General features: G+C 37.3%; 1 protein-coding gene across 1 annotated transcript; it reads right to left on the bottom strand.

Annotated features, from left to right (window-relative positions):
- Window positions 1-2,254: 2,254 nt before the first annotated feature.
- On the bottom strand, window positions 2,255-14,936 carry LOC114523321 (guanylate cyclase soluble subunit alpha-2-like). Its single transcript, XM_028544206.1, has 7 exons — window positions 14,380-14,936; window positions 14,203-14,276; window positions 13,911-14,029; window positions 7,487-8,685; window positions 6,914-7,212; window positions 6,126-6,388; window positions 2,255-4,995 (listed from the first exon to the last, which is right to left on the bottom strand). Exons 1-7 carry the CDS (start codon window positions 14,380-14,382, stop codon window positions 4,937-4,939), a joined length of 2,016 nt encoding a protein of 671 aa, XP_028400007.1. The 5' UTR covers window positions 14,383-14,936; the 3' UTR covers window positions 2,255-4,936.
- Between the last annotated feature and the right edge of the window lie 339 nt (window positions 14,937-15,275).

Genomic DNA, 15,275 nt, shown 5'->3' with positions numbered 1-15,275 from the left:
CTGTTTGAATAGGTGGGAAAAGCAAAGAATCCCTCGAAACACTGGAAACCGCCTTAACGAATAAAAAATGAAAATCCCTATCTAATTTTCGATGGTGCACCTTCATACCGATGCCCCGACAATATAGATCAACATGGCCCCCATACCCACATTTCCCGTGTTTCTATTAGATTATACCTAGAATATGTGGATGAAAACCATTTACGAAATTCTTGCTGCTTGTTTTAGACTTTAGTCCTGCTTTGCCATATTCATTGAATTTCGGTTTCTATATATCTCTATAGCCCCGTTTACACTACACTCGATTTTTTGGTACGGCACGGCTAAAAGGGGTACCCGTGCCCATTTCATCCGTGCCCGGCCTTTGTTTTGGAAGCCTGAGCACTAGTAAAATTGGGCACGGGTACCCATTTTAGCCGTGCCGTGCCGATAAATTGACTGTAGTGTAAACGGGCCTTATATGTCTATGTGTCAAAGAAAGGGCTAGTTTCACGTTGAATACCTTTATATTTCATTGTTTTTATATTTTGATAATAATTATTGTACTTTTGATAGGTTGTCCTTTGGGAGCAAAATCATCCCTCAAATGGGCGTGCCTGGTTCTTCCGTCAGGCTCAACGACCATTCGTGATCCACAACATACCATCCGACTTAAATGGGGCGTCAACAGACACCGAAATCCTAGCTGAGTTCATGAAGCTGGTTAACGAGAACACAAAGTTTGTCACATTTTCCCATCTCTCCAACGTTGGTGGCCGTCTGTTGCCGGCTGAAGCAATTTGCAAAGCTGTCCATGCTCAATACCCAGACTGTCATGTGCATGTCGATGGCGCGCAAACATGGGGCTGCATGGACTTGAATTTAGTTCAGATGGATTGTGACAGGTATAATTATGATTATGGTATAATTATGACCAGAACTTTTTGAAAACCTGCGAAGCATTACTGATTAAAAAGCATTACAACCACCCACGATATAATGTTGCTTCACTTGTTTGTGCTGTCAATACTAGTGAACACAAGTCATAAAATTGAAAATTCATATTATTAAATTAAAATATTATTCATTCAAATATTATTTAAATCCCACAGTCCTTTTTGTCATATGTAGTTTATGTACAACTTTATGATTATGAAGAGTGCATTAATTTTGAACAACCTGTTGTTTTTTAGTTATTCAGCATCATGCCACAAGTGGTTCTTGGGTCCCAAAGAAACTGGAATGCTTTACATGAAGTCGGCTCGTATTCCAAACTTTGTCCCAAACACCTATGGTTACGACATGAAGATTATCGCCCCCGAGGAGCTTTACGAAGATGCCCGCAGATTCGAAACCCTTGGTCAGCGTGCAGACCCCAGTGTGATGTGCATGCTGAACACTGCAGAGATTATGGGAGAAATTGGGTTCCATGCAATTGAAGAGCGGGTCCGCTACCTGGGCACATTGGTATACGATGGTTTCAAAAATTTTCCAAATTTCCCCATGACAACACCGGCAAATTTATCTCAACGCATTGGTGTGATTATTGCAGGGGTGGACCCTGATGTAAGTTGAAATATTAAACATATATTTATGTTGTTTTAGGTCGAATTATAATTGACTAATGTTAAAAGAAAGTCAATGAACAATTGCAATGGAAAATATTCTTGTCTCGTTAGTAGAAGTCTTTTTAAATGTCTTGATATTTACTGTACTTTTTGTCCCATTGGGGGGAAATTTACTTTTTACATTAGTTCTAATTCGAAAAGTTCTAATTTGATATTTACTTTTCCTTTCAGTGGGGCGCGGACCTCTATAATTATTTGTACCAAAGTTATAGAATCGCGGTAGCCAGTACAAGTGGTATACGCATCTCACCTACAATTTGCAACATGCCAGAACAGATGCAATTATTGTTGGATGCCGTCGCAGAATACATTCAACTGAGTCCACCTCCAAGCCCACCAGCCAACCAGTAATGCATTATTCAGAGAATGAACCAAATAATGTAGTTGAAGTAGCCTTTTAAATCGTATATAACTTGAAATACGTGCTACTATGATTAGTTCGATAATTAGTTGGAATATTTTTGGATGAAAATTGAGTTCCATAAATACATCATATACAACTCCTATTTTTACTCCTTTTTTTGGATGGAATCTCTACATATTCGGCAAGGATATAAGGCAACGAATTATTTCATTTCAAACCTAACTTATTACCACCATTCCAAAACAATCAATGTAAGAATGATGCGTTATGATGGCTAGGCATTACTTCAAAACTGACGCACAACGCTGCCACAACTATATGTATATGTGTCTCTAGTGGTATTTTTGAAGATTAACCTCTTTGCTTTTAAAAAAACAAACCCATTTTGTTGTTGGGAACATTTGAGAATTTTTCAAAGTGCTGATTTTTTAGCATTACATTTCACCTATTTCTATATAGATCAGATTCTTCGAAATCATTCTGCCTTTGCCAATTTGTTAATTTCATGGCGACCTACGTGCCAAAAAGGGAACGAAACACAATCTTGTTCACAGCACATGGAAATGAATGATCAAAGTGACTCCTTATTCTTTTCGACACGTAAAAAATTCAGGGCTATATTTAAACTTGAGAATGGTAGGTAATTGAAGCCAGCGATATATAATTAGCATTGACGATTGATGCGTTTGAACAGCGGTATAAATCATGCATGTTTATTCGGATGCGTAAAATGTCAAAAAAAAGAATATGCATAATTTGCCTAGCTATACGATTATGGTGTAAGTGTATGGTTTGCAAGCTTCCACTTCCAATCGACAGAATGAAGGAGTTGTCGCAATTCGACGTATTATCATCTGCATATGTAATTACATCACAGGCCTAATTTTACGAGAAAGTACAAACTTATGACCATGTTTCTTAGCAACATATTTTATCAAGTTTCATGCAGCGTGGCGTTATTGATATGACAGCAGGTCATTACAGGTCAACGAGACAAACAAAGTATTTCGACTGTCAACTTTTTAAAACTGCTGATATTTTACGCAGGTAAAGAATTCCCTGGTTGTTCATTGCTAACAACTTGTACAGGACATTTTTTAGAGCTTCATGTTATACAACAGAGCAACAGCAATTTCATATTCTACAAATTACCAATTATGGTGTTAAAATAACTTAGCATAATTTCATAAAATGCAATAACGTAATTAATCTGTGGTTTAATTTAGTTGTGGTAAAATGAAATTTTTTAAATTAATTGCTGTTCAAAATTATATTTTTTTCGTTTTCTTTCATATTGATGAATATAAAAAGTATTTGGTTTTAAGAACCTTCCTGTTTAAGCGTTGCGTTATTGCCATAACTTCTAGACATCAAACGAAAGCGAGTTTTGAATGTTTGTTTGAACAGCATTTACTTCAGCATTCAAGAAGGCAATTAAAATACCGAAATATGACTCGTCTACAATTGGCACAGCAGTGTGATTGACAATCTCGATTTCAAGTTTTCCTATATTTAGAGCAACGTTATGACAGCAACTCCAAAATACTGTTAAAGCCCAGCGTTTAAAAGATGCGGTTATTTGCATGTATCTTGTTTCCTCACTTATAAGACTTAAGTTCCACAGAGTTTGCACTAAGTATTGCTTTAACACGTTTGCCGTTCTACATGGGAGAAATAGCATATTCCCAACTGGTGTCACATCACTCTTATGAATAAATAAATAATGACCCAAATATGCGTCAACCGCTTAATATAGATGTTTGGTTGCAAGAATAATTAAACCATTTAATGACTTAAAATGCATGCTTCGGAATTGCCAATTTTCATTCGTCATTGAAGATCACGTGCGTTAAAATGGTTAATATTTTATATACAAGCTGAGAAGGTCTGCTGCCTTCGCGATGATGTTGATGTTCGTCAATGATATTAAACAGCCATTGTTTATATCATATTTAACTATAATCCAAATTGTACGATAGCAGTTACAAATCTCATTATCATTTCAAGCTGATTTTCATCGACATTGCAATTTTACTAGAGAATTTCCAAAAGTTGTTATAAATTACATCAATATTTTCTAAATAATTGATAAGAATACAACGGAATAATTGCCGATATAGGATTAGCGCTGCACTCCATATATAGCTCATGAATAGAGGAAATATTATTGAGAAGTTGCTTATTATTGTATACAAAACTACCATACAGTTTGTGAAACACCGAAATCCCTGAAAACCCTTTGTGTTTCACGCCTATGGACATTATCAGAACTATCAACATGCATATATAACAAAACCAATGTTTTTTTTTTCATAATGCTAATATCTTCAAAAATGCGAGCTCAAGATCGTGTCAGCGTGAGAGTTATAACGTGTGCAAATAACCTCAAAACTCCTCCCCTGCAGAGTTGTACATATAATTGCGTTCCGCTGTTTAACATTTGCATTAATTAATATCTACATACAAGTATAAGTACACGATATATGAGATATGGCGAGCTCAAAATGAGACATTCAGTTAGCCGATGTATTAAACTATACAGTGAAAACGTAGGTCTACAAAGATGATTATAACCTGCCAACTAATGCATTATGTAAGAAAATTTGTATGGCATGAACCTATATTCGTGTGTTTAAGCATAATTTTAGTTAGTCAATTTTTGCCTCCTGTCACAAGCAATATATACAAAACGTAATTATATATATTATTAAATTTGGAGTTTATATTATTACAATACCATTCTCAAGTCGACGAGTTGCCCTAAGCCTACTACTTGCTCGCTGCTGATACTTTTCACTCAGGGTGAAGTTCAGTTATTGCAACGCGCTGAATATGTTTGTTACTTCAGAAATGAACGGTTGGAACTATTGGTACCCGTAAATTTGATTTCACAGAGGAAATGCGTTCATGACGCAGTTAGGTTGCGGAGTCACTTTATTCATTTCCATTTCGGGCTTAAGTCAGGTCACGTGAGTGAACAAAACCGTGTTTCCCAACGACGTGGTGAACGCTCCTTAACTTTCCCTGAAAAAAATACAACATACTGCTTCGTTAGGGGGTCTGAGTAACATAAAAATATCCTGAAATGGCGAATAGTATATTTTTTGTAAACGCATGCACATTCGTCGAGTCTCAGTGCAGCAATAAACCAACGAAATAAGGTACGTTCACACAAAATCCTCGTTAAATTTCTCTAATTTTTGTGAATTAGAAAGCGTCAACGAAATATATTTTCGTCGTAAAGTCTGAGGACATTCAAGCAAATTAAATTGGCCTGGACAACTTATTCGAGAAGTACTATATATCGAAATAAAATTTTCGCAGTGAACAATTGAATTATTCATTATGTATCTAGCGATGGTAATTGAAAGATAGATTAATTTTGACATCCAACTGCTCCAATAACTTAAGCAAATATTATATCAAAGTTGTACAAATAGTTCATGCAACGCTTTAGTTTATAATTGTTTGGTCCTGCCATGGCAACTGTTGGAAACAGTAGACGTACAATATGCATGGCAACCATGGTCTGCGACAGCGTGTTGTACTAGCATTGAGAAAATACTAAATAACATGCGGAGTAAATCAAGGCTGTTTTATTTCTTCTCCACTTACTGTTGACAGTTTACACTTTATATTGAAACACTTTTATCGAAAATATTCACACTTTCTCATGTTCCTTCGAAATTCTAAAGTTATACTGGTCAACATTTAAACCACTATTATCGATATTCATTGCTTCTATGTTCTGATAATAAATTTGATGATTTTTAAGCATATTTTAGAGAAAACATCACCAAGTTGAACGATAACAGAGAATCGTTCCAGAGCAAATGCGACGCCAGAAGGATTTGGCCATTTTTGCCAGAGTACCTCCCACAGACGATTAAGGGAATTATAATAGCAACTACCTAACGAGTCTTCTAGAAATGGCATCCCCCCCTGAAAAGCCGTACTTTTACTGATAAGCGAATTTTTTTTACTCAGTAGTGATAAAGTGAGCGAACTGAAAACAATTAACTTTCTCAATAAATACAGTAAGGTCCCACCTGATCACTGTCATAAATATAACATAAATATCATATTATAAATATACCGTCAATAAGCTTAAGAATTTTTCACCGTGGCTTGTCTTGGACGCCAATGTGAGTTACCTTTGTTGTTTGATTCCGCCGGTGTTAATTTAACTTCATTATATGGATTGTTTTTCTTACTCTCTTCTATCTTTTCCAAAGTATGATTTGGTGGAGCATTCTCTTCTGTGACCGTTACCTTGACCACCATTTTACTTTTGCCGGCACTGCTTGCTTTTCTGGTGAGAAAGTAGCACGTCTCGTTACCACACCTTGGGTATGCATCTGGCAAGACACTTTGGTCGCGCATTTCGAAGGAAAACGCGTTGAACGACTTCAAATACCTGGAAGAAGCAGAGGTTTGAGTTGCATATGATGCATGCAATAAACCAGCGTTGGTTTCTGTAGATAGTAGGATCTATCCGTACACGTACAGCTTCCTCTAGAACTAGAGAGCTAAAGACACCCCGGTTTGGTATACGGGTACGGGTAGCCATATTTTACTCAATGGAATTTCTTCTTGTTTGCACGTTTCGTGATACAAATCATGCTGGCCTCAAGAGGCTAAAGTCTATAACCAATCTATAACAACTATAACCAATCATCTTACCTAAATAACTATTATTAGACCTAGAACTTGGTACATGGAAAACACTAGCTAATATAGTTATAGTTAAATTATCTTCGTGTGTTCTCATGTGCTCGAATGTGAGGCATGAACTTAAACAACACTGTGTTGGGGGGATAAAGAATAGTCTCTCCACCATGTTATAGTGTGCATACAAATGTGGTTCTCTTTTTTATTACCTAGAGCCTTTCATCTAAATCCAAAATATAAGATATTCTGATCAAAAGATTTATACACTTACTTGTATGTTGCCGGACTCACGTTAATTTTCCCAGCCTCACTTCCCGACTCCATCTTGTTAGCAAGAGTAACGTTATTCCCAAATAAACAATACCGTGGCATTTTCACTCCAACAACTCCAGTCACGACGGATCCAGTATGAATGCCAATGCGCATGCGCAGGGGCTTATTCTCTGGCGAGACCACCTGGGCCGCGGATTCCATCATAGAAAGCGCCATCAGCGCTATACGATAAGCATGGTCGGTCATTTTAACATCCAATCCACCTGCTACGACATATGCGTCACCAATTGTCTCAACCTGTTCAAAACGATTGAAAGTGTGAATGCAGTATTCGTCCTTAATGTGTAACGTGCCATCATAGTGGTTATCAGACATTTGATAGAGAATTGAACTTGTTGAAAATTTAATTCATACAATGTGCAATCATCCCCCTACCCCATCCTGCATGGTCATCGTAAACTGTCATAGTGTCAATTGAAAAAAAAAGTCATTAAACCCCGCTCCTTCAATATAAAAGGAAAGATACTGTGCGAAAAAGAACTCAAAAATTGAGGATATAATCAGAACGTACCTTATACAACTCTAATTCTGTACATCTCGTGTCAAACTTCGTGTACAGAGCACTTAACATATTCACGACATCCATGGGGACGCACTTTCCACATATTGCCGTGAAGCCCACAAGATCACTGAACAACATCGTAACGCTCTCGATTGTCTGCGCATCTACGGGTTTCTTATGAATAAGTTGCTGTGCAACCTCTTTGGGGAAAATTGCTTCTAATAAATCCTCAGTTTTCTTTTTCTCATGTTCAAGTTCCGCGGACGTCTCTTGTACTTTCGCCTTCAGTGATTGCAGTCGTTTCTTTAGACCGCCTTGCGCCTTTGACTGTTCGCTTACTAAAATCAAATCCCTAGTCGCATCGTGGATTGGAATATCACTGATGTATAATCCTTGCTTGCGCAAGTGATCCAGGTTTTCCACAACTGGGGAACCAACGTAAAGTATGCACTCCGATTCGGGCATGTGGATCATTTGTCCTGTGAGATTCATAACTCGTTGTGTTTTCTCGGAAACTGCACTGTTAAGATGGAGCAGAAATGATGAATTGCATTGTGCTTGAATTGAACGAAAGCTCCACTCAATATCCGGCCTAACCAGTTGAAAGTAGTCACTTAATCGATTGTTTTGATTCAAAAGGCTTCCACCGAGTATTCGCACGAGTGCGCTTCCCATTTGCACAATTTCAAAATTTCGGTTGAAGATAATATGGAACGGAAAGGCTTTACAAAATGTCTCCATGTTAATCGGGAGATCCTTGACGTTTGAGGACTTCTTGCGTTTTATTCCATGAACTTCATCATTGACTTGGTCAGTCAGCGGCACATCTGAACTTTCAATCTTGAATGTCACGCACCCAGTTTCCGGATCGAATTTCTTGAAAACGTCTACAACTACAGTTACATCGCATAACACTTTGGCACATTGTCTTAATGCTCCGCAAACAAACTTCTCCAAACCCCTTCGCCCGGAAAAATAATGTACTGTGAGGACATGTCCCTTTTTATCAGCTGGTTCGCAGGTAAACGATGGCGCTCTCATGCCGTCATACCTCTTCGCCTCTTTGAAAACTTGGTGCATGTGATCCAGGTTGTTCAGCATAGTGTGTAATGAACATCCGAGTGATGTTAACATTTTCTGATGATCATTGAAGCTCACGTTTACAAATTTTACTCCGAACGCATCCAACAAGTCGTCTTCTGGCGTGTCTGAAAAAAGAATTTGCATTTCAGAACTCAAATTAACCGAGATTTTAGAATAGACGTATTGTTTTAACACGCAGATCCGAAGCAGTATTTTGTGGTTAAATGAATGTTTGATCGAGTTGAAACATTTCAGGTAATATTGTCTGAGCATGAGGAATAAGTTTTAAGTTAACTGCTAATGATTCCTAGCTCGATTAATTTGATCATGATGAACGTCATAACTGCATGCCTGCATGATTATACATAGCTTAGAAATCGTAGATAGGAGCTGTTGGCCTCTCTATAGTAACTGTAAATCATGGCTTTTCTGTAATAACTGTAAATTATACCACGCTACGTTTTCAAAAGAATCAGCGAATGAAGTGGTATAGATTTGTACAGGCCGATATCGCAGTCGTGGTCGCAATCTGATTCTATCGGCTAATTATTGGTTACCACCGCGACTCCTCCGTATCCTGAGTGATATAATGTCTATTTAAGTTTTGTGCGAAAGTAGATTTTTGTAATCTATTAATAATCCAAAAACAAAAACTGCTATATACTAGTAAATATACGTAGCTACGTTCATTTCTAATGTAAATAATTATGCTATAGAAAAAACCAACATAAGTAGCTACGAAACTGGAATTATCAGCAATTGGGGAGCTTTTGCCGTGCAATGCTTTAAGAATTGCACTTTGTTTATAGTGTTATACTGGGAAGCTATTTGAATTCAAAATATAGCATTGAAATGATTATTAATATACAATAGAACACCTATACGGTTACACAATGATCTTGATAAAAGTATGCCACCGTATGCGTCTGAATGTTAACAATTGAATCCATTCACTATTTAACCCTTTTGGCCTCGATTGGTGCGTGTATTGTAGGAATATTGCATTAATTAACAGCAATTTGAAATTTGAAGATAATATTTTTATCATTCTGCTAGAAAGCACCTCTCGGACGAACACGCCTACTTTATTTTATCGGGAAATTGCCTTGAATAGTAAAGTGGTATCTACGGCGCTAACTAGCTGAATGATATATGAATCAATAATAGATATGCAATAGCTACATTCATAACGCTCGTCAGCCTAACATATTCACAACGCTCGTCAGTTTAATTTGCAGATAAGGAATGCTTGCAGGTCCGTGGAAGAATGCATTTTTAATGATATCACCAGGAAATTCTAATGTACAGTTCTAACGCGCATCGTAATTATAAACGAGGTAAAGAAATTGGAAATAATGGCGGGTGAATGTACGATGTTGCTAAATGATATAAAAGGGACAGCGCTGCCTTCGGTTGCCTCCGGGGACACCAGGTTCTGGGGGCAAATCTCTGCTGCCCTCCATGGCACGGCCTCACTTGAGTGGTCTACAGATTTTCGGAGTTTCAAGTCATTCACAACACAATCTGGCCTTGGGGTAACGCAACTTCAAAATTCCTATTCATTCCAGATACAAATATAACAGCTGCGCATTTACCCGAACATGATACTGAATATTGTTGTAGTGACGAACAGTTGGCCTTTTTTAAGGGCAAAAATCTCGTTTCCAAGACAGCGCACTATAGCAATGGGAATTTTCATGTGTGTTTACAAAGGCTTAGCGATTGTCAATGCGTCTTATTGACTTATGTTGTGAGGGTAACGCACGAGAAAGCACGATAAAGCTGTGTTTTTTTTTATGCAAGACATCGTCGTATGGCATATGCAAGACATCGTCGTATCGCATTGCACTATCTTGTTGGAAAACAAAATAAGCGAATGTTGCTAAACGTGTCTAAGGCTTTGCCACGAAGTATGTTCATTATAGTATTTTAATTAACTGGAAAATTACACTTTGCTTGCAACAAACGAATCTCTAAATCACCGACGACAAACCGAGCTATATGAAGCGAATATTATCAAACTTGACACTTCCATAATTGTGCGATTTTAAATCGCGTCATTTTAATATTGTGGCTTCATTTCGTTGCCATGACAACTTGACGATAATGATGTAATTAATTAAAAAGTGTGATATCCCTTGTCTATCTCTGCCACCTAATATCTATATACAGTGACACCGTTTTCAGCCTATTATTGACATAAATCCTTATAGCTACGGTAATTATCGGCCTTGTTTGAAGTTCGAAATTAATTTCTTAAGGTTACTCGCCCACAAAGGTCGTCGCCATCAAAATATTGAATGAGATACTGTTTGAAGTTATGGCAACTCCTGGAGGCGTTCCAGCCAATGTACACAGTTTCCCATTCAAATTAGGCCAGCTTCATTTCTCTCCAACCTTAGAAATGTGTCTTAAAACTTTTTACGCATCTTTTGTAGTTGACATACAAGTAAAGTAATCACACTGCAATTACCGACGCGTCCTTCTTCGAAGCAAAACATACATGTTTGTTCTGCCTCGCCCTCGTCAATTGAAGTAATCAACAACGTTTCATACCGAACCAGTATATGTACCAGTTTCATGGGTACATTATACAAAATATATTAATTTCAGCGCGAGTTAGACTGCCGAGATGAACGACCACGTTGCGTTTTAGAAAATGCAATATGGAAAGTGCATATATAGCTAGATATACTTGCATGGTACTTGGTGCTTATGGTGCAAGCAGTATTTTAGGATATAAAAGACAGTTCAAATTGCAGTTGTATACTAATATATCAAGAAATAATTTTCATGCATCCACTGAGAGATATCACACAGTCACGTTTTGTCCGCATGTGACATGTGAACTTTTTGGTGAGAAATCACAACATCAAAAAATTGAAAGGGTGATGCACAACTATACTTACTACACAATAAAGAGTATTTATGTTAGAAGTATTCTTTAATTAAGATTTCTATTAACGTATATATTGCCCAAAATTTCTTCTTGTTTATTCTTTATATTCTTTCTAAGGGGGGTCTGTTTGATAAAACTTTTAACTGCAGTTTATAATGATTATTTTTATCGGTATACTCCTGTGGCCTTATCAGTGCAATATTATCTTTGTGGGAATCTGTAAAATGAAGTTGGGTGCATCTTTGGATTTTTTAGATTATATTTAATTTAAAAATGTGTATGCCAAGGCTATATAAATTTACCCCATGCCAATGAAAAACGCCAGTTGAGTGACTTTATATATGACGGTGGCTGTTTGTACTGTTTCTAAATAGTGGTTTCATGTCGTAATTATTCGAATACTCGTTATTCGAATAAGGTGTTACAGGTGATGACAAGTATACATGTGTATTGCATGTCAAATAAACTCATCCGTGGATGCAAGAAATTGTACACGCGTTTATACGCGGTAGAATATTGCATATATCCGTAAACTATAGGGTAAACAATTGCCCCATGTTTGGTGTAGTCATGGACATACACAGTGGATCAAGTTGATCCGTAGCTTCGATATATAATGTGTACGATGAAATACCGCTATCTGTATAATGTATTTTTAATTCATTGAAAGTTGTCGGTAACAAAAATAGAACAAGGGCGTAGAAGTACTGATGCAGGTGTAGCCGATGGTGTGATGCAAAGTCCCAAGCAGCCAAAACATAATTATGATAGGATTACCATGCGTGAAATATTCGTGAAATAAAGTATAACAATTGTTATTTTCTTGTGTACGTTAGACACTTAGACTATTACTGTCTATATGAAAAGATTAAGTATACGGCGTTGAGAACTCAATATGTACATACATATACGCTAAATGAGGTGAATTTGGGCTTAATGTGGCCTATATCAGTTGCCTAGTTGTCAGTTAAAATTTCCAATAGTGATAATGATACTCAGTTTAATTGAAATTGTGAACGCCAAGCATTTTTTTTATTTTTGTTTGCAATATGCATCTTCGATGTCGTCTTGCAAAAAGTTGTAATTTAAAAATGATAAAAAGCGTGGATATAGCTATATACATGACAATTAAGTATAAAGACTTTTTCTTGTGATCTACAAAATTCCTTACGGCTTGAAACCCTGTTCCTCTGCATAGATTAAGTCTGGAGAATCAATTTCACAGTGCATATAGCTATGTATTGGAGACTAGACTAGAATTGTTCTGTGTAATTTTTACTTAATATATATAAAGTTTCGGCCTGCAATAATTTGACCCGGCACATTTGAGATGTATGACAGTCAATGCAAATTTCTCAAACGGTCGTCATATATTAAGCACTAAGTGTTCCTTAATGAGACTGTATATAAAACACATTTGCCATGAAGGGCAATAAATTCTCTGTTTTAAATGCAAGTTTACCGTCCTATAGTTAGCACCGAAAACTAATTTTACAGCAATTATAAAGCTTGCAATGTAGATTCGAGGTTACATACACAAATTTCCTATACTGATAATTGCGTCAATTGCACTGATAGAGAATGAGAAATGAGAAAGCAAATGTCGGTGGAAAAAGACGATAAGCGCCGTCTTCGTGGTGTTTTTGTGAATGCGATGTTCATTAACGAAGGGCCGTGAAAACCAATCTCATAAAGCAAAGCCTGAATTAAAAACCCAGATTCAATGGTAATGAGTAATGACCGCATACTGTGTGCCCTCCAAGATTCCTCGCTCGCTTGTTAATTGCCTGTTTTAATTGGAAAACCACTTTTCGCCCCATGTCAAAACACCGCTCAAAACATGCTGGCTGCTTCACGGTGTTTACACAGGAAATCGTTAGAAGATGCCTTTGCAAAATGACTATCGTGCCCCCGAAGATACATGCTAAAAGACACGAATACCATTTGTCCCGCTAGCGGCTCGAGTTTGCAATTTGTGTACGAAGCTAGATCTACGTTTTAAAACTGGAAGTCTATACGGTATATGCATGACGATTATTAAATATATGCCGGCGTTTTGAAGATAACATGTGTACATCGTACGGTAGTTAAATCCACATGCAGTATGCCGTATCCCGCATGCAGACATGATTGGCCTATTTGAGCAAGTTGTTGCATGTATATGTTTATACATGTTGCAGTGTAGCATATTCCCCTTTCGACACAATAGCGACTAAAGGCTTTATTTCACACCTTTTGATGTATATATGTGAGTTAAGCGGCATGTTCGTCTTTGTAAGAAAGTTACGATTTATCATATATAGCGAAGCCTTAGCTACATGTGAGTGCGGAGTATGTCGCGAATGTTGCGTTGTTAATTAATTTATATCCATAGTTCTCGAGGCAACAAGCAAACGGGCGACTAAAAGCATATGTAAACAGCCGTCGTCTGCCGCTATCAATTTATCATACCTAATACTCGCGATGCGATCTTCACAATTCTCCAAATCATTTCATCTTCGTAGACCTTTCCGTGGTTGTCCGAGTCGCAGAACTCTTCTGTATCGTTCTCTGAGAGACCCGCTTCGTCCCTGTGGCGAAAGATCCAAACGGACATCATTATATGAAGAACAAACTCGGCCAAAAGATTTGAATACACAAACTTGTCTAATTACAACACTGAGTAATTTCAATTCTGAAGCAATGCACGATGTATATATACAGTGTTTGTGTGATGATAGGAGCATTCCTGTCCCTTCTTTACCTTATTTCGTTCCATTTCTGCACGCCAAATGTCTCTACGACCAAATCGTATAGGATTTTGTGTATAAAAGCGAGCTAAAATGGGTAAAATATAGTTGTTATAGACATTGACAATCACGCTTGATAAGCCGTAAACTTTACGACAACAGACGTTGTTATGATACGATGATTTGCTTACCATGTCGTTTACGATGTCGTGGAATAGATTGAAATCTTCGACAGCACGTCTGTCATTGTTACCTGTGCCACTGGACGTGCGTTATTGTATGTCACACAAAATATATCACATCAGTAGCCCGTCATAGCATTCTGCTACCATCAAATTAAACTATATTAACCATTTAATATGTGCAAATTCGAATGGGGTACAGGCCAAATGAGTTCCGTGTGGATCACAACTCACTTCCGGAGTCGCATGCCGAACTTTTTTTAAATGCTCGATGACCTTTCCTATACCAACGGAACGCGATAAAGGCAAACGGTATACGGCCGTTTATATTACGGTCCTTCGGCGTATATATTCAATACATTCGCATCTATCAAATCGCGTTGTGAGATTTTATTCTTGCACACCTGCGGTCCGCTTCTTCACTGCATACAAGATTTCATGATTAATTTAAATATTGGCAGCTTAGCTGTATATTGCCTCTCGAAGAAACGGCCAACCACAAACGCGAATTATACTTTTCCTCATCACAAATTGAAATGAAAACGCCGTATGCAGTCGTCCCCCGTACATGCGTATAAACTAGATCTCATTAGAATGGGGGGATTAAAACTCGCCATTGTTTTGGAGACGTTCAGCATTGTTTGAGCAGAAATTGTTTACAAATGGACAAATTCATTCAAAGAAAGGTTGCATATACAGCATATAGAATTTTCTCTTTTGTTATTTAGATTTATATAAACGTCGTGTTCCGTTTCTATATATTGCAACTGATATACATGCATGCGGGTGTAATATATATATTTCTTTCGAGAATCTTGAAGATATGTCTACTCTTGCGTTCAGCCGTAATTTTGAACTTATTAATCTACCCATGCAGGAAGCATGACCTATAAAGTTAATAATAC

Source organism: Dendronephthya gigantea, unplaced genomic scaffold (assembly GCF_004324835.1).
Source record: "Dendronephthya gigantea isolate DGI-Jeju-01 unplaced genomic scaffold, DenGig_1.0 000027F, whole genome shotgun sequence".
NCBI lineage: Eukaryota > Metazoa > Cnidaria > Anthozoa > Malacalcyonacea > Nephtheidae > Dendronephthya > Dendronephthya gigantea.
This window is presented reverse-complemented; position numbering and strand designations above follow the sequence as displayed.

What these genes read in the sequence shown, in the direction of transcription:
- LOC114523321 (XM_028544206.1), bottom strand. An exon ending in GATCGCATCGCGAGTATTAG is followed by an intron (nt 8,686 to 13,910) that starts GTATGATAAATT and finishes TTCTTTTTTCAG; the next exon opens with ACACGCCAGAAGACGACTTG. An exon ending in GGCGGAATCAAACAACAAAG is followed by an intron (nt 4,996 to 6,125) that starts GTAACTCACATT and finishes TATTTTTTTCAG; the next exon opens with GGAAAGTTAAGGAGCGTTCA.